The sequence below is a fragment of the Diplotaxodon limnothrissa genome, linkage group LG12 (assembly GCF_057381915.1).
Source record: "Diplotaxodon limnothrissa isolate DT_005_m linkage group LG12, D_limnothrissa_male_GT1.1, whole genome shotgun sequence".
NCBI lineage: Eukaryota > Metazoa > Chordata > Actinopteri > Cichliformes > Cichlidae > Diplotaxodon > Diplotaxodon limnothrissa.
This window is the reverse complement of record NC_140607.1, coordinates 38748669-38773392: the sequence shown is the minus strand read 5'-3', so window position 1 is coordinate 38773392 and position 24724 is coordinate 38748669. Positions and strand designations below refer to the sequence as shown.

The 24724-nt window shown below is 42.1% G+C and overlaps 1 protein-coding gene across 1 annotated transcript in view; it reads right to left on the bottom strand.

Annotated features, from left to right (window-relative positions):
* LOC146621887 (protein mono-ADP-ribosyltransferase PARP14-like) overlaps positions 1-24417 on the bottom strand; it is a 32397-nt gene extending 7980 nt beyond the window's left edge. The window contains exons 1-15 of the mRNA XM_085367585.1: positions 24215-24417; positions 23460-23542; positions 19215-19242; positions 18777-18845; positions 17781-17954; positions 16723-16848; positions 15036-15137; positions 12332-14507; positions 11037-11225; positions 10884-10950; positions 7430-7666; positions 4465-4686; positions 3966-4071; positions 3328-3477; positions 3168-3230 (exon numbers count right to left, since the gene is read on the bottom strand). Coding sequence (XP_085223711.1) covers positions 3168-3230; positions 3328-3477; positions 3966-4071; positions 4465-4686; positions 7430-7666; positions 10884-10950; positions 11037-11225; positions 12332-14507; positions 15036-15137; positions 16723-16848; positions 17781-17954; positions 18777-18845; positions 19215-19242; positions 23460-23542; positions 24215-24398 — 3976 coding nt within the window. The 5' untranslated portion in view covers positions 24399-24417. The remainder of the gene's footprint in view (positions 1-3167; positions 3231-3327; positions 3478-3965; positions 4072-4464; positions 4687-7429; positions 7667-10883; positions 10951-11036; positions 11226-12331; positions 14508-15035; positions 15138-16722; positions 16849-17780; positions 17955-18776; positions 18846-19214; positions 19243-23459; positions 23543-24214) is intronic.
* Positions 24418-24724: the final 307 nt, after the last annotated feature.

The following is a 24724-nucleotide window of genomic DNA, read 5'->3' as shown; positions in this document are numbered from 1 at the left end:
ACTTGCACATGTTTCTGTGTGAGTAGCTGTGCAAACTGTGGAAACGTTTCAGTAAATGCAAAATTGCAAAGTGTTTAAGTGTCTTATCATCTACAGTACATAATATCACCAAAAGATTCAGAGACTCTAGATAAATCTCTGTATACAAGGGACAAGGATGAAAACTGAAAAAACATATATCGATCATGAGTTTCAGTATTTAGTTGCAAAGAACCAGATGCAAAATTTAATGCTTTAATTGATTAAATAACTCATTCAATAAACTTCATCCTCTACCGCTTATACTTTTCAGGGGCGCGGAAGGTGCTGGAGCCTATCCCAGCTGTCATAGGGCGAGAGGCGGGTACACCCTGGACAGGTCGCCAGTCTGTCGCAGGGCCAACACACAGGGACAGACAACCATTCACGCCTATGGGCAATTTAGATGAATCAATTAACCCCACTAACTGCATGCCTTTGGACTGTGGGAGGGGGCCGGAGTACCCAGGAGGAACCCACGCAAACACGGGGAGAACATGCAAACTCCACACAGCAAGACTCGGCCTGATGGTGGAATCGAACTCAGGACCTTCTTGCTGTGAGGCAACAGTGCTAACCACTGTGCACAAACTCCACCATACCTGAAGTCATTTTAAAAATAAATAAAAAATGGCTTACTCAGGTATTAAAATTTAGTTTAAAAAAGAACATACTTTATAAATGTTATATTAAAACTCAGTGATGGAAACAAAGAATTATATATAAAATACAGAAATAAGGTGACACTAAGTGTAAGTCAATAGAAACATACAAACCTGTGCTTCCTCTGTGGGATTATAATATTATCTAATGCCATGTTAGACCCCTAATTAAAGATTGTGAAACTATTATGTAGTTTTAGTTTGCAGGATTCTCCTGAATTAGAAGAAGGTGAAAACTATTACAGTTATTAAACTGATTTGTATTACATTAGACTGCTGATTGAATGAATGATATTGTTTATGATGCATTATACTGCTGAGTTATAGGAAATACTGTTTTCAGAGAGTCAGGACTTTGCTGACTTTGCTTTTTCTGATAGTGGAGGAGACAGAGAGCACATCACCCCCACCCCAGGCAGACAAAATAGGGAGCCAAGGCCATAAGTCAGGCTCGCTGGGAGTTAGAGAGAATGTGAATGTTTAGGTTTTTACGACTAGGTGGGGGCCACTAGAGGCTAGGAGAGTTTGAGTAACCCTCCACCAGTTTGAGACTTGCTGTGACCCTCTTCATGCATGGCTCCCCATCCGGATGGTTTGTGCTCATAAAGTGTTGAATTGTATGGAATAAAAGATTGTTGATTGAGCATTTATACACCGAGTAGTGTCCTTCCTTCAGCCCAAAGATCGAAAGAATTGGGAGGATTTAACACCTAAAAACAGTTGAGCAAGAAATTGTGCCAGAATTTATTAAATGATGAAAATCTTGCAAATAGTTTTGACCAGTTTATCTCCAAAGGAGACAACCTTCCTTGGGCTATTACTCCTCCCGAGTGCCAATATAAACTGCATTTACAAGGCCATGCTCTTTTTTCAGCTGCTCCCTTTAGAGGTCCTCTACCTGCTCTCTACTCTCACTACAGAGCACAGTGTCTGCAAACATCACATATCATTTTCTTAATGATATCAGTAAACTTCTCCATTCTTCAGGTGTCCTCTCATATGTCAAACAGTCTCCTAAAAATGTCTCTCTGTCCTAGACCTCTCCATACCTGCCATCTGTACCAATCACCTTTCCAGTCTTTATTCTCTTCATAGCTGGCATCACTTCCTTACTAATTGCCTGCACTTCCTTATTCACTAACTGCTCTTCATCCTACCCTCCTTTCTCTCTCATTTTTTACAAGTTAATTATTTAACTTGGATATCTGTGAAAAAAGAAATTAAAGATGCTGATCACAGAGGTGGAATCTTAGCAAAAGAATTTGATGCGATTAATTTCAAAATCCATCAGAGAGACAGCACTCGTTTGTAAGTTATATGCACATTTATAAATAAATGCTATAAAATCAACATTAGTAAAACTATTACATTTGTGATCTCAAAGTGGTCAATATTAGGACGACGTCTTTTCCTTTCATATTTCAGTGATTCGGTGTCTATTCCTCTAGAATTTTGTAATGTTTGCTGAAATTGGAAACGTATTGAACATGTCTGTATCCTGATAAATGGTCCAGTTATTGAAAGTTGAAAGTAAAATTCAATAATTTATTAAAGGTTTAAATTGGTAAATATCTGACCTTTAAGAATTAATAAAGACATTAAATATGTTAGCTAATTTTTTCCATTCCTTTAATGTGAAGCTCTACTTACCTTGTACCAGTCTTTGTTTGAGCCTTATTTTTATGATTGTAATCTTATATGGTACAAAGCGTCTCCTACTTATCTCAACAGATTACAGACTTTACATAAAGCAGGTATACGAGCCATGACACAGTCCACAGAAGATGATCCTACAAACTTCTGACGTTAACTGTAACACTTTCATAATGTCTGTGTTATGTGTAACGTGACATTAAGACTGAACAGCAGACTCACTCACAACACGAAGGAAAGATAATTTTTGAGTGGAAAGAAATGCAAACGTAAATGTACGAGTTTGTGTTAAGACAAGTAAGAGCTTCGAAACACTTTATAAATGTTAACCACTGTCATCAACCACTATCTTTAACAGGAATTTGATAAACTGCTACTAAAATATGTTTGATTCTGAACCCTGTATAGTAAATATAGCTTTGAACTTTAAACATAGCGCAATATTAAAGTTCATACTTAAATTCACACAACTATTTTCGTGTACGACTGTCTAGATCCATTGGATTTGTATTATTTATTTAGTGATTTAGGTTGGCATTGTACGTACAGTGTATGTTGGGAATGATGTATTTCCTGTATATCATCTGAAATCTAGGATTCTGTTTATGAGCTCTGGACAGTTTTCAGGGAACCTATTTCACAAATAACTACTTTACGTTTGATTTCTGAATAAACTGAAACAGACTTCAGGGTTTTGAAATTAATAAATTTTCAGTTTTAACTGCCTGGTGATGCTGAAAAGGGAGTCAAGTGTGCCGTTCCATGTAGAATAGAATAGAGTAGAATAGCCCTTCATCATCAGTGTACATGTACAACAAAATTGTAGGCACACACCGAACTGCGCACACTCTCGCTCAACTGTTATTCCAGCGCCGTCCAAGATCGCCTTTGACACTCCTGAGAAAAGATAAGAGGAGAGCAGTAAGTCAGACGTCACATTGACTTTCTACAGTTAAATACAGTCTTTGTGTTTTTAGCACTCAGAAACACTCACCTGCTTTAAGGTTAAAGGTCTGATTGGACGAGTTGACAATGACATCACAGGTCTCTTTGGTGATGTCACCTGACGACACCTCTAAGGCGAGCTGACCCATCTGCATCTGGTACACACCGAGGGAGGTGGACAAAACTGGGCCAAAAGTGGCTGAAACAAGCACACGCAGACTTTCAGCGGATGATTTTAGACCTGCGATTTTATCTGGAGGCTCGAAATAACACCAGTGACTAAGATCTTTATCTGTAAATAACGAGTCCTTTTCTGATCACTAATTAAATAGCTCAGCTGATTTGTCTTAAATGTGTTAAAACAAGAATTTTCAACTGAATAGAATTGATGGGGTTTAGTGGTTAGAAATAATTTTTCTCTCTTCTGCCTCATACCACTGGCCATCTGAGTCCGGCTCATAATGTTTTTAACATAAAGCTAAAAAGCGACACCTGTTGCACAACCTTAACCCATCGTCTATTTACATCATAAAGACACGAGTTGTTACTGATGGTCGTATCAGGGCTGTTCTTATAAAACTGTGACTGCCATCATGTTTCTATGACCTAACTAAACTCTATTAAATCATCATATAGTGGTTTAATATTAAATAATCACTCATTGTAAAGTTTAAAAGGACTTCTTACCTGAGGAGTGTTGTGATTGGCTGACAGGCTGTTGAACTGGTGGCTCATTAAAATCATGCCGTTCACGCTGGACGTTCCTCTGACCGGTGAACTCTCTGGTGAAACACTGACCAACAACAATATAACTTAGATGTTACTGCTATAACTGCAGCTCAATGAATTGATAAGTTAACAGTTAGACTTATGTTCACACATTACATCATTTTAAACCTCACAGCAGTTGTAATTAGATTTTAAGACAACAAAATTCTAAAAGTAACTATTTGATATAGTCTGGTTTTGTCTGTTTCTAGTTCTTATTGCTTCCTGTTGCTATATTTGCAGGCTGAGTTAATTAAACCTTTTCATCCTTCTCGTACCCGTTTCATGTGATAAACAGTATGTACTGTGTGTTACTCTGTGCTTTCACTCACTAACAGGGTGGGTTTGCTCGTCTCTAGTGCTCACTGTCAGAACATGATAAGCACTTAAACAGCTCCTATCAGAGTCACAAACTCACATCCACGGTTTGGCTGTCACTGGGGTGAACGACGATGACCACCTCTCTCAGACAGCGAGGGTTTCTGCTGCTGCTGTACGAGCGGATCTCCCTCAGCAGGAGTTTGGACACCAGGGCTCTGGGGAAGCTCAGGTGTCCTGTCCCGATGGCTGGGAAGGACAACGATGTCATCTGACGTTTCTCAGCCTCCACGAGACAGTATCTGATGATGGACGTTAACTCCTGACAAACAGAGATAAGACAAAGTGAAGCTGGACTTTAGTGACGGGTTATAAACAGTACAGTGCATATGTTGTTTTTTTTTTTTAAGAATTTTAATCACTTCAAGATCTTGGAGAACATGTTTCCATCACATGCTACCGTGGCTGAATTTACTTTTTGGTGCCACTAGGTGCCGCTAAAGCATCTAAAACGCTCTAATCAAAGTGCTGCATATTCTCTAAAATTTCTCTAATTGAGTGTGTTTAACTGAAGAATGCTAACTAAAGCAAAACTTTGGACGTGGCTTCATAACAAGCTTAATGCTGCATTACCATAGAAATAGTATCAGACACTATGAATGTGGAGCAGAAGAGGATCGTGGTGCTGTGGGGATATGAGGCCTTCGTATAGACGACCACTGTCTTCTGCCGTTCAGCTTCTCTGTATTCTGTCTGATTATTTTCTGTCTCGATATTTGTTATTTGTCCAAAAAGGTCCCGGCTTTATCTTTTTAATATTCAATTAAAAATAAATATTTCTTCTGAATCATGTAAGTGAGCCTCACGGTTCAGAGGTTCCTTTGACTTTTCTTTGTTTAAAGAGCAGGGCCTCCTCCTGAAGTTGCCTGTGTGGGCGTGTCCTACCAGCTCTCCTGCCTTAGGTGCCACCTTTTTCTTTTGTACAGCATCAGCAATTACAGGTATTTAAGCCCAGGGAAAGGTGAGCTCTGGGCCAGAGAGCCATGTTGGTGGTTGCAGCTAGTGATGGTGAGATGAAGCCTCGTGATGAACTGAAGCTTTCCATCCAACTGGTCGACTCATGGTTCGAAGCATTGTGGTGATTCCTTTGTTCTACTGCGCCATCAAGTGGACGATTCAAGTGAAACAGGCTCTGTGATTATAATGATGTGACGTGTAAACCTCTAAACTGAATAAGTAAATTGTTTTCATGGTTATTTATCCCGAATATTGTCTCAGTATGTCTGATACAAACGAGAAAGTGGAAACTATCAGGACAGACATGATTGTGTAACTGTGTAATCATGCTTATGTACATCTGGATAATGACACAAACTAGTGTGTGACGCTTCACTTTTTAATAAACTAAAAGACAGAAATCAGATTATAGGATCTGTAGTGTTGTTTATTTATTTATCTCATGGTGCTTATCATTCGTGACATTTATGACTGTGTGCATGCTTTATTAGGAGAGATGAGATAAAAAAAATCTCTTCCTTGCTGGTTCCATCGAAGAAGAAATGCTCAAGTAGCTACGTAGCATGTACGTAATCCAATTCCACAACACAGTGATGGCGAAATCAGCTGTGTTTTGCTGCCCATTTTATTTCGAATCTGGCGCAAACCGGCGAGCCAGTTCCTGAATCAGTCACATGGTACGGACTGCCCGCGAGGCCTCGAACGTCACTGCATACGTAATCAAAGCAAGCCTCGATACGCACTTCACAAAAACTCCCCCGAGATTACCGACACACGATTCGAAGCTTCGACACACAGAACACATCACTATATGCGGCTAGTGAGCTGTATGTTGTGATTGCTTGCTCCTGCTCAGTGGAGAGTGTGTTTGGTTACTAATGTCTGTTTGACTTACTTTTCAGTTTACTGACCGATGCTTGAGTTTTGTTTTGTTTCTTTAAATGGTGATAGCAGCTTGTCCGTCTCTTTTAGTTGAGCTATCAATAGAAACTTTAATAAAACTCTTTAATTTAACACTTTTAAATTAAAGAGTACTTTTTGTTACTTCCCCCTCACCGCCTGGACCCTTTTAGGGGAACGTAACACCTTTAAATATCATCTCCCTGCTTAATCGTATCTACACCCATCTGGACCACAATATGTACGTCTCCCACAGTGTGTGTCTGACAAGGTGATTAGCAACACAGGGGCACCACAGGGGACTGTCCTCTCCCCCTTCCTCTTCACCCTCTACACCACAGACTTCAGCCACTGCACAGAGACCTCCATCTTCAGAAGTTTTCTGATGACTCTGCGGTGGTTGGATGCATCAGCAGGGATGATGAGACAGAGTACCGGGCTGTGGTCGACTCCTTTGTCACGTGGTGTGAGCAGAATCATCTGCAGCTCAACGTGGCAAAGACCAAGGAACTGATCGTGGACTTCAGGAAGACCAGGAAACACTTGACCCCTGTTTCAATCCAGGGGGTCAGTGTTGACATTGTGGAGGACTATAAATACCTTGGAGTACACATTGACAATAAACTGGACTGGGCTAAAAACACCACAGCACTTTACAGGAAGGGCCAGAGTCGTCTCTATTTTTTGAGGCGACTGAGGTCCTTCAACATCTGCCAGAAAATGCTGAGGATTTTCTATGAGTCTGTTGTGGCCAGTGCGATCCTCTATGCTGTTGCATGCTGGGGGAGCAGGCTGAGGGTCGCAGATGCCAACAGACTTAATAAACTGATCCGTAAGGCCAGCAATGTTGTGGGGATGGAGCTGGACTCCCTCAAGGTGGTGTCGGAGAGGCGGATGCTGTCCAAGATAAAGACAATGTTGGATAACACCTCCCACCCACTCCATGACATGTTGGTCAGTCACAGGAGCTCGTTCAGTGAGAGACTGAGATTACCCATGATGCACCACTGAACGACACAGGAAATCATTCCTGCCTGTGGCTCCCTGTACAACGCATCCACTTAACACACTGTTTACTGCTACAGCTACATGTTTCTTTTTCAGCTATTTATTAATATGTGATTTTATATATACATAAACAGCCTCACCTTCTCTGCCTGGCCGCCTCCGTTGTCCCAGGATGGACAAACAGCATGAAAGACTTTGTGACATGTGAGGTTGTAGCTGTCAGTGATGATGACTTCCCCGTGCCACAGTGTGTCCCTTCTGGCTTCAGAGTAGATGGCGTCCTGCAGACTCCCTCCAGCCGCTGACAGGATGGCGTTGGACACAGCTCCCTGGCTCAGGTTCAAGTCCTGTGAGATGGTGTTGACGATGACGTCAGTCTGTGGAACAAAAGCAAAATGGCACAAAGTTTAAGCTTTAACAATCAACAGTTCACACAAAAATACAAAAATATTTTATGATTTTCATTTTTAAAACAAATTGGCCGAGGAACTAAATGTCTGCACAGTGTGGCAGACGATACCACACTGCTTACAGCAAAGCAGGCGTCTGTTTAGGCTGGCCAGATTAGATTCTTGTAAAATGCCAACGTTAAAACAGCAAAAACAACCCTGAGCCAAATATTCAGCCCCACAATAAAAGTTTTTCCTTTGATAATTCACATTAAATGATAACAAGGAAATTATTTTTGGATTTTATTGCATTATAACCACTTTGAAAATATGCTTCAGAAGACATTAAACTCCAGAAAACCAGAATCATTCATGATTCCAAACATTTTTTACAAATAAATAACTGAAAAGTGTGCGTGATTATTTGTGATTATTCAGCCCCCTTTGGAATCATGTATGATTTTCGTTCCACTTCTCACGTGTGCACCACTTTGTGTTGATCTTTCACGTGGAATTCCAATAAAATTGATTCATGTTTGTGGCTGTAATGTGACAAAATGTGGGAAAGTTCGAGGGGGTCGAATACTTTTGCAACCACTGTACATCACGTAATTGAGAAATTAGAATATTGTGTTCTACGGTGTCAAAAGCAGCAGCTAGGTCAAGCAAGACAAGAACAACATGGTTACCAGAATCACATGCCAGAAGGTTGTCATTAAAAACCCTTAATAATGCAGATTCTGTGCTATAAATGTCATGCTCCCTGTGCCTCCCCGGCCAGCCCAGTGTGGCCACAAGTGTTTGTTCTTTTTCTCTCTCTCTCTCTCCTACCTGTCTGCCTGGGCGGAGTTCTGATTGGGCTTCCACCCTTGGCCCACGCACCTGCAGCTGATCTCGAGTGAATTGCAGTCGACCTCTGGCTCTTCTTAAGGCTGGGGCTCTGAGCTATTTGTCGCTGGAATATTGAGTGACCCTCGTCAGTATTGCCTGGCTTCTTTGTGAATTAGTTGTTCCCGTACTTGCTGCTGTCTTACCCTCGTCTATGTTTATAGGTTTATCTGGACCCGCCCATTTTGATTCCTGGACCCCGTGAGTGTGAGTGGGTGTGAGGAGTGTTTGGACAAGGAGCGGAGCAAGTGTGAAGACGTGTGTTTCCCCCCTATTGACCCCCGGGACTAGGGATGGGTATCGTTTAGGTTTTACCCGATACCGGTGCCAAACCGGTACTTTTGAAACGGTGCCGGTGCTCAAACGGTGCTTAAAGAATGGAGAACACAAACTTTGTCCAAAAACCTCTCATGTTTAGCTGTTTTCCACTTTTTCTTTGGTCATTTTAGCCTTTTTGGCCAGGGTGAAGGGAGTATCTGCCATCAAACAAGAAGACAGCCGCATGTAGCTATGATGATGTTTGCTAGTTCACCTTACATGCATTAATGTAATAACGTGGTTAGCCTACTCAACGTAAATTACACACGAACAACATTAAGCTCCTCACGCAGAGAAGAACGGCTGCTGCTGCATCATCATCCTCATCATTTCTGCTACACTGGCAGGGCTAGGGGCCAGGACTCTCCTCTTCGGGTTTTTGGGGGATGTTGCATAACAGGCAACCCACCCGCAGTAGATGTGCTCGGTGTGAGGTCTCGCAGCAAGCTATCAAATACGGCGCATTTCTGGGCTTTTAAAAAAAACGCTATGCGTCGCCAGGTGTTTCATCGGATTCTTGGTGTTACCTCCTTTGACAGTATCACAGTATCAGCTTAAAGCACTTGTTGCTGCTGAGTTTGCATATTTTGCTGTGAAGTACAGCCAGACTTTGACCGCTTCGCCTTGGACATTTTTAATCTGTAGCTCTGCTCTAACAGAACGTACGTACCTGGACCCGCCTACTATCCTCGGAAACGTAAAATTATTGGCTAGAATTCAAAGTGTATGACAGCTCAGGAATAAAAAACAACGAAATAAAGCACCGAAATGTGCGCTGCTTTTCGGTCTGGTTACTACCGTTTATGTCAGAACCGGTACCCATCCCTACCTGGGACCCTGGTGTCTCCCCCCCCACCCCCTTCACGTGTACATAGCGCACCAGAGTGATTAATAAAGTGTTGTTGAACCGTGCTACCTCAGTCTGCGCCTGAGTCCGTTCCACCACCGTGACAATGAAGGCTTTTAAAACCTGACTGAAAAACCTCAAAGACGCCATTATAAACTAGAAAATCTTTCAGCTGACTAAAAACAATTTGTGGAGGAAAAGGATCCCGAGGGGAACATGTGGGCTTTATGTGGCGAACCACATCCTCTAAAGTGGAGAGCGTCACAAGTTCAAACTGAGTGAAAACAGCAGTGCAAGGGGCAGAGACAGAGGGTCAGAGTCAGGAGCTGTGATAAGAGCCCTGGTGGTGACAACCTTTTCAATAAAAAAGTTCAGAAAATTATTGGAAATATTAGGAGAAACTTCCAAACAGACATTCAACGGAGTATTAAGAACAGTGTCAAAGGTCCTAAATAACACACGTGGGTTATTTAGGCTGAAACTAAACCATAATCTCTGTTACTGTGACACACAGAGGGCTGACACCAAACTGTGAATGTAAATAGTGATCTGTTAGATGTGCTGATCCTGTGTTTTCAGTGTCATAATTCTCTCTCTCTCTTTTTTTTTTGGCTGTTGTATCAGTAACTCGTAAAGATAGTACTGAATATTTTATTTATGGGTATCAGAGTAAAGGTAAATATAAATGCACGCCACACTTTTCAGATTTCTATTCGTAAAAACACCAGGTATAAACACTTCACAATTATGTGCTACTTTGATTGACCAATCTCACAAAAATAGAAATAAAATACGTTTATGTTTGGGGCTGAAATGTGACAAAATGTGGAAAAGTTGTGAAGAGTTGTGAATACATTTTCAAGGCACTGTGTTTATCCTAGTAATCTGCAAAGTTTGAGAAGTAAAGACTAATAAAAAGACGTGTGATAAGCAAAGGAATGTGAGTGGTCAGATAGGGGTCAACAGAGAGTGATCAACAATGGACAAAACTATGAAGGTTTTCTACAAATTGTAATAATCTAGAATTCACCTTTAATCTTGGTTTTTATGTGTATGTGATCTAATTCTATGTTCTCATGTTGTAATTAGCTCTAAACCAGCAGTTTACAGAATCCTCTCAGTCGTGATCCAAACAGCACCACAGGTACTCACAGTCTGGTCCTCAATGTTTCCCTTGCACAGAATGATCTTTAATCCCTCAGCCGTGGTCTGCTCCAACCTACACCCAATCAGATAACAGCACTGATGACATCACACTATGGCAGAGTTTTATACAACCAAAGAAAAGAAGATGAGGAACCTTACCCTCCGTGCTCTCCATGGCTGGTGTGTTGCTTGGGACTTTGGCTTCCTCTGTTACCCTGATGATTTCCCCAAGATTCACCTCTTTCTCCTCGTCCTCCTCCTCGTCCTCCTCCTCTTCCTCCTGTTTCAGACCAACTGGCACCATGTGACTGGCTCTGACCTCGTTCGCCTCGACCTCGGTGATATCCACTGAGAAACAATTTTAAAATATTTAAGTTCACTTTGTTTTAATAAAATGGTGGACATTCAACTTACATGCTGCATGTAAGTTTCTTTGCAAGCACAAACCCTGTGTCAACTATCTTGGTATCAAAATAAAGCTAACACTTGTGAGATTTCATCAGACGTTTAAATATCAGAATCAGAATCATCAGAATCAGAATACTTTATTGATCCCTAGGGGAAATTATTTTTGGTTACAGTGCTCCAGTATAAACAAACGGTAACAAAGACAGACAATACACTAAGTAAGAATAGCACAATACACACACACACACTTTGAAAATATGCTTCAGAAGACATTAAACTCCAGAAAACCAGTAATCAACATGTGAACATGTGAATTACGCACACACTCACATACATTGGGCCTGTTTTGCCTTGTGCCACAGTCAGTTTAAATACCCCTTGTCCCTTTAAACTCTGAGGGGCTGTAACTTTTTGGAATCTATGAGAGCTCAGCTTTTAGAAAATGTATGGTTCGCTTGGTTAGTTGTGGTTCCGTGCACATGGGGCTCGGTTGCTTGTTTTGATGGACATTTTGCGAAATGATGTTACTGCTGTTTTAATTGTTTGTTGTGTTTACTGTGTTGGGTGGTTGTAGAAATGGTTTATAGCTTTTAGCTGAGATTCAGAGGTTTCTGTGGATGCCACACATCCCGGGACTTACATAACGACCTCATGTTATAGCAGATAAAATTGAATCTTCCCTCCTTTTTTGTAGCTCTTTGGTACCAGAGATGCTGGGTACCAAAAACAGTAAATCTGAGTGAAGATTTAAAGAAAGTTATATTGTATTTATTTGTTTTAGGGAGAGCGATTACCACCACACTGTCAGTTATGTAGCATGGCAAAGCTAAAGGTTTAGCACAAGAACTGGAAAAAAGCACATGGATGTTGTTACATGTGAGCCAATGCTGCAAGCCAAGCTAGCTGTTTGCCCTGATTCCAGCATTTTTGCTAATCTAATCTAACTACTTGCTCATTGCAGCTTTTGCTTTATGTTTTATTGTTGATGGGCATCAATGTTGAGTTGCATGCAGTAAAAGTTCATTATTAAAAAACTTTAACATTACCCTGAAGCCCCTGTTCGTTTCCCGCCTGCTTGCTGTGGGATGGTCATTGTAGGTCCGAGGTCAGAGAACTCCTTGCTCACAGCTGTGGCCATGACTCTGACGGTCGTATCGTTGTTGTCCACCAGGTGAATCTCAGTTAATGATCTCAGACCTTGTGGGCTGTCACAGTACTCCCGAACTGCCTGGGCTATGGTCTCAGCACAGAGGTCAACAGGGAAACCAAAGATGCCTGAGCTGATCGCTGGCAGTGCAATGCTGGAGCAGTTGGCCATCTCTGCTTGTCTCAGACTTTCTCTAACGGCAGTCTTCAGGCGTGACACTGACGTCTTCCTGTCAAAGTCAGAGAATCGTGGACCAACTGCATGGACAACATGTTTGCAAGGCAGGTTGTAGGCATCTGTTATGATGGCGTCACCAGGACGTAGACGTCCATTTTTAGCGACGTAGTCGCTGCTTTCTCTCTGTAGCTGTGGTCCTGCAGCCTTTAGCAGTGCCAAAGCCAGGCCACCAATGTGGTCTAAGTCCTCATTAGCTGCATTGACCACAGCGTCCACACCAAAGCTGCAGATGTCCACCTTACTGACAGAAATCAGTACTCCACTGTTGGTCTGCACTCTGCACAGGGTAGTTTCTTCTTCATAATTCTCTACTTCCTCTTCTTCTTCCTCTTCAATCTCTGGACGAAGGAGAATAACACATCTTAACTCATTCATTATTGTAGGCAGGAAAATGCTTCCTTGGGTTTGGAAGTATTTCTTTGCTCCGGGCTTGTCCACAGTTAAGGTGTCAGTGAAGAGAGCACTGGCCAGTTCCATAAAGCAGGATTTGGTTTTCTGGACATGAAGACGAGCTCCAGCAAAGCTGATTCTTGGCCTCTGTACATGAAAACTTACTGAAACATTATTATCTTTGGCAATACTGTACCATTCCTCTGTTCTTTTCTTTTCAATAAACTGAACAGCAGCACAGGATTGGACACGAATGGTTTCTTGAACTCGTGAGTAGTTCTCAACAAATGCCCTCAGACTCTGGCTGACCTCTTTCACTGGATTCACAAAACCAGCCACTGTTATTTTTCTCTCTGGGTGCATCTGAATGGCCACAGTTTTTTTCTTCGATAAGTTGAAGATATCTAGCAGGTTTTGTTTCAGGTCCACCCAGGTAGGGAGTTTTAGAACTTCCGGATCTTCCACATTTACAATCTGATGAGCCAAAGCAGCCTTCATCTTACTTTCTGCATCAGCAAGGATTCTGTCAGAACTCCCAAACAGGAGAAGCCCTTTGTTGTCGATGGTGTAGATTGCACTGATGCCTTGAGATGTGAACAGATCCTGGGATAAGTCCATGGGATCCAATGTTCTGAGAAAGTCTAGAAGACATGGGGGGACATTCTGTTGTTTCTTACTCATATTCACATTCCTCTCCAAGATCCATGACTTAGTCTTGTAGACCTCTGCAGTGAGTCCTGTAATGGTTAACTTCTGGGTGCCTTCATCATAAGAGAGTTTCATCTCAGGAGAAATGTCCAGAGCAGCTTTCTGGAGCCCTTCCTGCTTCAGGATGTAGAACCATGCAGGGGACAAAATCATTTCCTCAGAGATGCTGTTTGTCTGTCGTTCAATGTGACTCATGGCTTTCAGAAGAATGTTCTCCACAGGAGCCCTGATTCGTTTTATATCATCAGCTCGGCCAGCAACAGTCAGAACTCCTTTGGATGCATCCAGCACCAGGATGGCATCTTCCTTCACAACTGAACGTACATCTTTCTCTGCAGCTGTCCATCCCGGTGTATTTGCTTGACATTCGAATGCCATGTACTGAGACATCAGGCGACGGAAGGCATGTTGGGCCTTACTCATCCAGTTTTCTACATGTTCTGCAGTCAGACCTTGCTGCCTCAAAAACTCTGGCACAGGGCTGAGTTTCACATCGGGGCCATTCAAATCCACTCTGCAGAAGTGTGGACGCATCTGATCATTGATGTGTTCTGATAGTTTCTTCTCCACAAGGAATTTCCAGATAACGTGGAGAACAGGCTCTGTGAAGGGCTCGGGCATCTTCCATGTTGGGCGTTCTTTGCTGTACAAGGCGGTTCCCAGTGACTCATAGTATGGATATACCTTCACTGTGATAGATTTCATCTCGAGGTCTTTCTTTACACAAATCTTTTCCACAACTGCAGCAAACAAGGAGCAGAGAAGCAAAGGTTAGGTAAGTGGTGTTAAGGGGATTTTTTTTAATGTTTCTATAAAGATTTATCCAAGTCACAAGGGGTTTTGAACCTTTTTTTTATCTGACATAACCCCACAGACATAAAACATTCTTCTATAACTCCTTTCATATTCAAATTATTTCATCCATCCATCCATTCGCTTCCGCTTATCCTTTCCAGGGTTGCGGGGGGCACTGGAGCCTATCCCAGCTGTCATAGGGTGAGAGGCGGGGTACACCCTGGACAGGTCGCCAGAACACTAACACATAGACGCAGGCAACGATTCGCACTCACATTCACTCACAGATTCACACCTATGGGCAATTTAGATTAATCAATTAACCTATCCGTCAGTCTGCCCCAGGGCAGCTGTGGTTACAACTGTAGCTTGCCTCCACCAGTGTGTGAATAGGGTTAGGGTCAGGACCCTCTTGCTGTGCGGCTACCATGCTAACCACCGTGCTAACCAACATGCCACCGTGCTAAATAAACCTTTAGGGTCGCTGAAAGTGATGATGGCAGCCTGTTCAGTTGGGATCATGACAATTTTGGCCGGCAGAGTCCAGGTCTTCTCAAAATACAGCTCCAGCATGTCTAGAAATAAGACAGAAATACACAATTTTACAGCTGCTTAAAGGATAAATTCAATTTCTAAAGGTTCGTCTCCATGAAATTTGACAATAACGTGAGGTTTGTGTAATGATGAATGAGCTCAGGAACAGCAGAACCCCCTCAGGACATCCAGCATTCATTGTAAATAACATGACATAACTCTTGTTTTAAAACACATATTTATGCCGTAAATAAAAGTCAGCTCAAACTGACAGATATAACTTTTCCAAAACATCACAAAAAACTCTAATAATATAGAATCTACTACGTGTGAGAATCTTTTTTTTACTGCAGGTGTTTTTCTGAAACAGTTTTGGCAAGAAATCCTGAGACATGCTAGGATCTACAATTCTAATAATTCATCCCATATATTGAAAACACACTGTAATATGTGCTGAACCTCACGAAAGAGGAAAAAAACAGATCTGTTTTTTTATTATATTACACACATATTACAGTGTGTTTAAAGAAATTTAAAACCCGGATAATGTGAAATGGTAACAACAAAAAAAGAAAACCAGGAGAAAAGGAATCATCAACAAATATGCAACAAAGCTTCAAAATACACACAAATACACAATCAGCAAACTCACATGAATCTAGTCCCTGTCAGGACTCTTGCTGCAGCATTTTGGATCAGCTGAAGGCTTTTCAGGGAGTTTTTAGGACTTCCTGATAATAATGAATAGTCGTCCAGCCCGGTTAGATACCATATTTCTAAGATTTTCAGGGCCAAGTGCAATAACCTCAGTTTGATCTGAATTCCTGCAGTTTAACTCATTGGTGTGTGTTATCTGGCTTCATGGACAGATAGAGCTGGGTGTCATCAGCATAGCAGTGTAAATGTATGCTATGTCTTCTAATGATGCTGCCTAAGGGAAGCATGTATAATGTAAACAGAATTGGTCCTAGCACTGAACCCTGTGGAACTCCATAATTAACCTCAGTGTGTGAAGAGGACTCTCCATTTACATGCACAAACTGGAGTCTCTTAGATAGATATGATACAAACCACTGCAGTGCAGTACCTGTAATACCTACAGCATGTTCTAATCGCTCTAATAGGATATTATGGTCGACAGTATCGAACGCTGCACTGAGGTCTAGCAGGACAAGCACAGAGATGAGTCCACTGTCAGAGGCCATAAGAAGATCATTTGTAACCTTCACTAAAGCTGTTTCTGTGCTGTGATGAGCTCTGAAACCTGACTGAAACTCTTCAAATAAGCCTCTGCAGATGATCTGTTAGCTGTTTGACAACTACTCTTTCAAGGATGTTTGATATGAAAGGAAGGTTGGAGATTGGCCTATAATTAGCTAAGACTGCTGGGTCTAGAGATGCTTTTTGAGTAAAGGTTTAACTACAGCCAGCTTGAAGGCCTGTGGTACATAGCTGATTATTAGAGATAGGTTGATCATATTTAAGATTGAAGAATTAATTAATGGCAGGACTTCTTTGAGCAGTTTTGTAGGAATGGGGTCTAAAAGACACGTTGATGGTTTGGAGGAAGTAATTATTGAAGTTAGACTTTTATATACAGTCTATGGTTTTTAGGAGCATATGTACCTTCAACCACAGTCGGAGGAAGACTCTCCACTCGGATGTTCGTTGCCGCCTCCAGAGGCCGAGCGGTCAGTCCTTGCTTCTTCATCTTTGAGCTGGTCTGACTTACAGAGAGGAATCTCTCCACATCTGCAAAATAATCCAGATTAATCCTTTCAGACTTAAACTGTTTCATCAGAGGATGAGAGACAGAGCTGGGCTATAAAATGTCAGATTTATTTATTTTAGTGTTATTTCTAATAGAACTTGTTTCAAGGTTAAAATCAATGTTTAATCTCAAAGACTGAGCCAGCATAAGCTGTCCACTGATATCAGCTCTACAATGTTTGTAAGGACATTTGAAAGACACGGTTTGAAAATATAAACATCTTAAAGCAACATTTCCAAAATGGTAAATGGCCTGTATTTGTATAGCGCTTTTCTAGTCCTTAAGGACCCCAAAGAGCTTTACACTACATCCAGTCATCCACACATTCACACACTGGTGATGGCAGCTACATTGTAGCCACAGCCACCCTGGGGCGCACTGACAGAGGCGAGGCTGCCGGACACTGGCGCCACCGGGCCCTCTGACCACCACCAGTAGGCAACGGGTGAAGTGTCTTGCCCAAGGACACAACGACCGAGACTGTCCAAGCCGGGGCTCGAACCGGCAACCTTCCGACTACAAGACAAACTGCCAACTCTTGAGCCACGATCGCCCCAAAACATGGGAAATGAGATCTGGGGTTGAATCCAACGTGAACACTGAGCTCAGACGTGGAGTGAAAGGTTATACAGAGGAAAAAAGTAACCCACATGTGCCTGAAACAGCGTACATTAAGATAACAGTTTTTTATATTTCAAGTTTTGTAAAAACATATATTAAAATAATTATTCAATTATTATTTTATAGTTTTATTGATTTGCTGTAAATATGGACAAATCTGCACAATTTATCTGAGTGCTGCATAAAGAGAGTTTTAAAATGTAAAATCAGAATCAAAGGTTTTAACAAAGTAGATCTGGGATGCCTGCCCTGTAGTGTAGTGTGTGGGAGGAAAAGTCCAGGTGTGTCCTACCTGCAGGGCTTTTGAATGTGACCACGGTGCTGTTGGATTCCCAGATGTTCTCCATGCTGTAGCCGTTCTCATCCAACCCGGAGATGTTCTCCACCAGCATGGAGAGCAGATCTGTGGACATGTTGTCTGTGACGTTTTCCAAAACCACCGCACAGCTCTGAGACGACTCTGAGTCTGAGAGAAACACGAGTCAGAAACAGCCCATCAGTGTTGGAGGAAAATGATTCTTGATTCCAGGCTGGTGTTCCCTAAAACTTTCCTTCATAGATTCAGAGAATTTGAGACTAATCAGATCTGACTTTGTTCACTTAAGACTGAAATCACGTGTCCGTTTCCATAACACTAGGGTGTAAGTGCTTATTATTTATTTCTAATAAAAATATTTTAATTGTGAGTCATTCACACTGCTGAGTAAACCTCTTTCACACAACGACTACAGGCGTCAACCTGCGACACTGAGAGTCTGTGACAACCAGGTGAGCTGCATGAGTACAGTGCAGGTCCAGTGTGTGCAGTAGTGAGCCGACCTCTGAAGAGGGGGATCCACTCCATCAGGACCACATCTTCATGAACAAGAACTCATCAATAAGACCTGAGAGTCTCATGAACACTGACATTACATAATATAGTAACAAAGTCACCCCCCTGTCTCGATGCATTTCTCTATCCCGACTATTATATCTGCACACACAGCACATTTACTCCACACTGTGAACATCGGCACACATGCTGCTGCTCTGTTCACACGTGCTCACAACTGGACTTCACACTGGTTTTAATACATTTACTGTGTCACTCAGACATTTAGCTCATGCTAATGTTCACTGCAGTGCATGTGTGACCACAGCTTTTAACAGCAGAGGAATCCAGTGGAATTAAAACAAAGTGTCACATACAGAAATATTACATTTGAACCAGCTCCAGCTTTGATGAGGCACTGTGGCACAGTTTTCACAAGTTACTGTCACAACATTTGTTCCATCAGTTTGTTTTTACCCTCTTTGTTGGCAGCAGCAGCTCCACTTCCAGGTTCAGCCGGAGGCTTCTTTGAGTCTGTCGATGAGTCTGAGAATCAAGAGGATCCAGTTTGTCCAGTTTAGAGTAATGATCAACAAACATGAACACATCGAACCACAGGCGCTCAGAGAAAAGCTCAGATGAAGCTTGAACACATCAAACTGATTTAAAGTTGATCTTATTGTTTTTCTTCATAAAAACGATGAATAATCAGTCAAATCAGAACATGTTTAACAAACGTATCTGACATCATGACGAATCATGATGTGAATGTGCTTCAACTTAAATAAAGTCCAGTAAAATCTCCCTTCAGTACCACAAACAATCACTGCAGCTCATTTTACACAAAGAAGCTAAAAAAACTAAATAAACTGTGATGATAAAAACTGAGGAGAGGAGCTGAGGAGGAGGATTTACCTGAGACATCGTCGCTGCTTGTTGGGCTCTGAGAAAAAACAAAAATAAGATTTAATCTAAAAAAATAATAATCTGCAATCAGTTTAATGAGTATTTCAAAGAGTTTTGGTCAAGAAAAGAACAACATTAACCAAAATCAACACAAAGTTGACCAAAGCACTGCAAATCAAATGTTTGACCTCCTGCTGGCTCACAAAGTCAGAACATCGATCAGTCCTGCCGATGGTTCGCATGAGAATGACGTCAACTTTGTGATCAAAAGTTTAATCAAAAGTTTTTATCAAGCATCTGTGTAGGACTGGACCTCTTTAGGCTTGTAAAGATGTTTCGCCCTCATCGAGAGGCCTCTGAGAAGAAGGTTTGAGGAGCTGTCTGTGCCCACTGTGGATGGAGCTGCTGAATCAGGACTCCAGCTATCAGCCACCTGCAGTCCAACCCCACACTCACACATTTGTTCAGGTGATCCCAGTAAGTCATATAAAGGTGGGGTTGGTACATCGAGAGTGTTAACGACCCTCAGACCATCTCCACTGGAGACAGCCCGCACTAGGGGTTATTTACACTCCACCAGCTGATTTAGAAATGAAGAAGCTTTGTGGATAAGAGGAGAAACGTCTCCACAGACCTGAAGTTTGTGTTGTGAAGTCGCTGTCTTTGTGTGACACACTTTGTGATGTGAAATTATTTTACCTGAGAGATGCAGGAACAAAAGAAATATGAGTGTTTTTGTCTCTTCAGCAGGAAGTGACAGCATTAGCGGATCACCGGCTGAGACTCTGTCACAGTCCTGGCTGTGTCTCAGCACGGCAGTAGCTGTAAGTAATCTGGGCGCTACAGCTTTAAGCAGCTGCGCGCTCCTGCGGACGGTGATCACTTTCTGGCACAACATCTGGAGCTAAGGGGGCAAAACAATCGGTGCTGCTGTTTGACTGAGGAAGAATAAAGTAGTCGTGGTAAACCAATCACATGACCACTTCAAGATGACAAAGCAACAAGGTGACATATACCAGTTTATAAACTGTGCTGATAGGACATGTAAAACCAGAGTCATGATAAACAACATATGGAGGGTTTTCAAGTCAATAGCTTGATATGAATTATATTATCATCACACTAACCTCAACTGCGTCCTTTCCTCTGATAACTTCCTGCATTGTTCTCCCTGATTTGTAATAACTTTTGGCAGTCTATAAAACTGCAAATGTTTTTCACAGTCTGACCGATTGGTACAGCCCAAAACACGTGCATGTCCGTGCTTTGTTTAACTCCAGTATCTCCAATATGGCGATTTCCGGTTTGATGAGATGCCGTGAAAACCCACTATACGCGTGTTTTTCCCTCAATAGTTTCGTCACGTTTACTGTCTAAGGACAGCGCAGCGAGCACTCTCTGCTTATGAGCAACAAACAAACAAAAAAACAGGCTATTCGTGTTGGTAGAAAAATGCACCATGTCGACCAATCAAAAATGACATTTGTTTGTTTAGGAAGAGAGAGCGAGCAAGACAGCAGAAAGAGAGAGAGAGTGTTTTGAGACGTGAGAGATTTGTGAGGTTTAGTGTGTTCTGAGTGTGTACTTAGTGTGTAGTGTTGTGGATAGTTGTATGTTGTGTGTCAGAACAATGAGGTGACTGCTGTCTCCAGGTATCAGGCTGGGATGTTCTCCTATAAAGTGGACACAAATAATTTGTGTGGCATCTTATTAGATGCAGAACAGCTGATTGTTCTGTAAATAGTTTGAAATTGTTATTAAAGAAAAAGGGTAAAAGTTAAATGGCTGCAAATAACTTTGTTGTTTGCAAAACTTGAGCATATGATTTTAAAATTTATTTAAATTTATATTTGCATTGAAAGTTATGAAATATGATCATTAAACATGTTTGTGGTTGTTACAGTAAAAATATGACTTTTTCTACTCTGATTTTATGTTTTTTGTCTGATTTTAGATCAGTTGTGTGAGCACAGTTTGTCAAAATGAAAACATGACTGTAAATTCAGACACGTGAGGTTGTGCTGATGAGACCAAACAAGACAAATAAACAGTTTTTAAAGGTGAAATGTGGAGGAAACATCAAAGTAGTCAAAAATGGCCGACTATACCCTGGACCCCAGAGGGTTAAACTTTTATTTTAAAGTAACGCAATAGTTACTTTTCAAGTAATTAATTACTTTTAAAATCTTGTAACTCAGTTAGTAACTCAATTACATTTTTTGAAGAAGTAACTAGTAGCTATAATTATTTACTTTTTCAAAGTAACTTTCCCAACACTGCTTATATATTGTGTGTTCTTTGCTCGTGACTGGTCCGTCTGTGTCACCGCTGCACGTCTTCCCCGTGTTGCCTCAGCGTCGCCTCCGTCAGCTTTCCCTGTGTTTCCCGGTTCCTCATCCCTCAGGTTGTGTTTATGCTTAGCTTTCCTCGGTGGAGGTTTGCTTAGTTTTCTCTGTTCCACCTGTTTGCAGTATTGATCGGCTGTAAAAACTCACTTTCTGTCCAAAACGTTCTCCTGCATCTGTGTCTGCATTTGGGTCCTCATTCATCTATAATTCCACATGTCTGACAGAAACATGTCTGATTACGACCATCTGACCTGTGTGACTGTGAAACTTCATTCTTTTATTCCCAGCTTCAGTGTTTTTCACCAGGCTGTCCACCTTTAAAACCTGCATCTGTATCTGAGACTCTCTGGTTTAAATTTGGGAAACTTTGAACACAGCAGATCGTGCTTCTCTTTTAATCCACGACAGCTTTCCTTCACCTCATGTTTCTCCAAAAATCCAGGAAGGTGATTTTAGGAAAAGAAGAAAGGATATTACATCATAACTGTGATTTTTCTTTAAAGAGTCCAGTGTTGACATATTTTAGTCATATTTGGTGACACTGTGGCAGTGAAGGACCCGACGACAGCAGCGTTGAACTTTTTAAACGTCTTTTCTTTTCTAACTTTCCGGCTGCTTCTGCACACACAGCCCTCCCCTCCCAGCAACAGCTTTAACAGGTCAGATATGATTGGATGATGAGGTCAGGTGTGTGAGTCAGACTCCCCTGACACCACACCCTGAAGCCACTGCTCCACCCCTCCCCTGCAGCTCGCAAGCCACACCCCACCACAGTGATTGTTATATGACACTTTAGTGCTCAAACACTAACAGCGCTTTATACAGCACGCCTTGTTTATCCTTTCATACTTTCAGAGCTTTCTCTCTGACACTAACAGTCTGATGGAGAACTACGTCAGGTTAGCACCCTGGCCAAGGATATCAGGCGGGGATCAAACGGATGTGAGAAGTGCAAGCTGGGAGGTTTGGAGGTTAAGCTGTGATTTCACTGCCTTATAAACGTGAAGAGAACGTATCATCACCATGTCAGCCAGGCTGGTTATTGCTGGAGTTCAGAGGAGCCACGCCCGATCACACAGCAGCAAAACACACAAACAGCAATGAGGAGGAGAAGCTGCAAGTGGAAGTCAGGCTCCTGCTGCCGTCACACAGCCAGGAGTTTATTTCCACCCATGAAGAAAACACCTTTACAACCTGCCACACAGACTGAAGCTCACCCTCTCGTAAGGACAGCTGATCCGTCCTCCGTGCTGTTATTAAGACTCTTTGGACTGATCAGCACTGAAACAGGAATCCAGGTTTCTTTAATAAATCACTCGCTGCATCACAAACATGAAACCACTTCAGTGACTCCATGATTATCGATGCTTCTGGAATAAAAATCTGCCAAATAGTTAACTGAAGTTTCACTTACAAAAATAGGGGAAACTATTTTTGCCCCTAAATTAACCCTAAAATAAATCTGATCAGAGAACCAGTGGAAATATTCACCTTCCTTTAATAACTGCTTCGTCCTTTTCTGCGGGACGTTTGTGTTAAACTATTATTTTCCTGTGAAATGAAACTCTGGAGCTGTGAATCTGTTTGTGTCCTGAGCTGATAAGAAGCTCAGCAGCCATAAAACTCCTGCGTGGATTATTTTACAGTCAGTACCTGATGTTTCCAGATCTCTGATCAGCTCAGAATCAGAGGACCGAGACTGATGTCACAGCTTACACATCACAGTTTTCTGTTTTTAAAGAACTAACTGTGATATTTGTATAAAGGGAGGCGCTCAGTGATTAGTCATAAAAACCTAAAGGTGCTTGGTCCAAAGAGCTGAACCCAGAGCAGTGACAGTGAGCAGCAAACAGGAAGCTCTGAGTGATGAAAAACATCCACATGAAACATCTAAAACTGGACTTACTGCTTCTGAGCTCAGCCGCAACTGGATGGTTTTACTGTCCAGGATGATCTCATGATTCTTCCTCGCGAGGACTCGCTCTCTCACTGAAATCACAGCACACACACACACACACACACACACACACACACACACACACACGTTTAATGATCAGCTGTTTGTAAGAGAGTAAGAAACTAATCCCTCCCTGCTTCCACTTCCTGTGAATAAAAGCCTGCTTCCTGTCATGTTTTGGTGACAGCTGCTGAGTATCAAAGCCACACAGAGTCCTGGTGTGGAATCATTTTCATGATTTAAATACACGTTTCTAAAAGTGATGAAGGCTCCACGCACGAAGCATGGGAATAAAACCCTCCAGGAGCTCCGCACTGAAGACCAGAGGAGCTGTGCCTCAACAACAGGAAGGAGTGGCACTGGAGGGGGAAGTGCATGCCGGGAAATCATCGCAGAGGCTCTGGGTGTTTATTAACCAGCTTCAATAACCGGACAGATGTGACAATATGAAGAATTTCATATTTTAAAGCTGATGTAAGTCAGCTGCTCTCTGAAACTTTCCTCTCTGAGCTGAAAGGTTAAAAACATGAAGTTCTGAGATCCTTCAAAGCTTTGTGGCCAAACTTTCTCTGCAGTCTGTCCGGTCACAGTGAGACTCTCAGACCTGTTTGTTCCATCATTACACTCGCAGGTCTCCGTCTGTCGGTGTTTTTAATTATTAAATGGTTTATTTTACTATCTGAACCACGATGAAGCGCACTCACCCTCCGGTGAGCTGAAGTAAACGGCCGCCCTCGGGGCTCCTTCCTCCGCCTCCACCCGGCAGTCTCCTCCGCTCGACTTCTTCTTGCTCTGGAAGTAAATGTGCAGTTTGTTCTTCAGGGCTTTGGTCTGAGCCGGAGTCCAGTCCCCCTCCACGGTCACAGGCGGACACTCGGATCCCTCCATGCTGCCGTCCACTCACACACACGGACACACACACACTGACAGCCGAACACACCTCAAACTAAACTTTACTTTCACTTTCGTTTCTTCACAAAGAGCAAGAACTCCGGAGCCTGACTCACTGTTTATTCTGACACACGAAACTTAACTGTACAAACACGTTTCTTTAACCAGTCGTTCCTTACGTTCAGAATCATTTTACTCTTTTGGGATGAAACTCAAATATTGTTTAAGGCCTTTTGTAATGTTTGAAATCATAAACACGCAGAGAGAAAACCCAGTAAAGAAATGCACGAATACATTTGAGGATAAAATACTAGAAACCACAG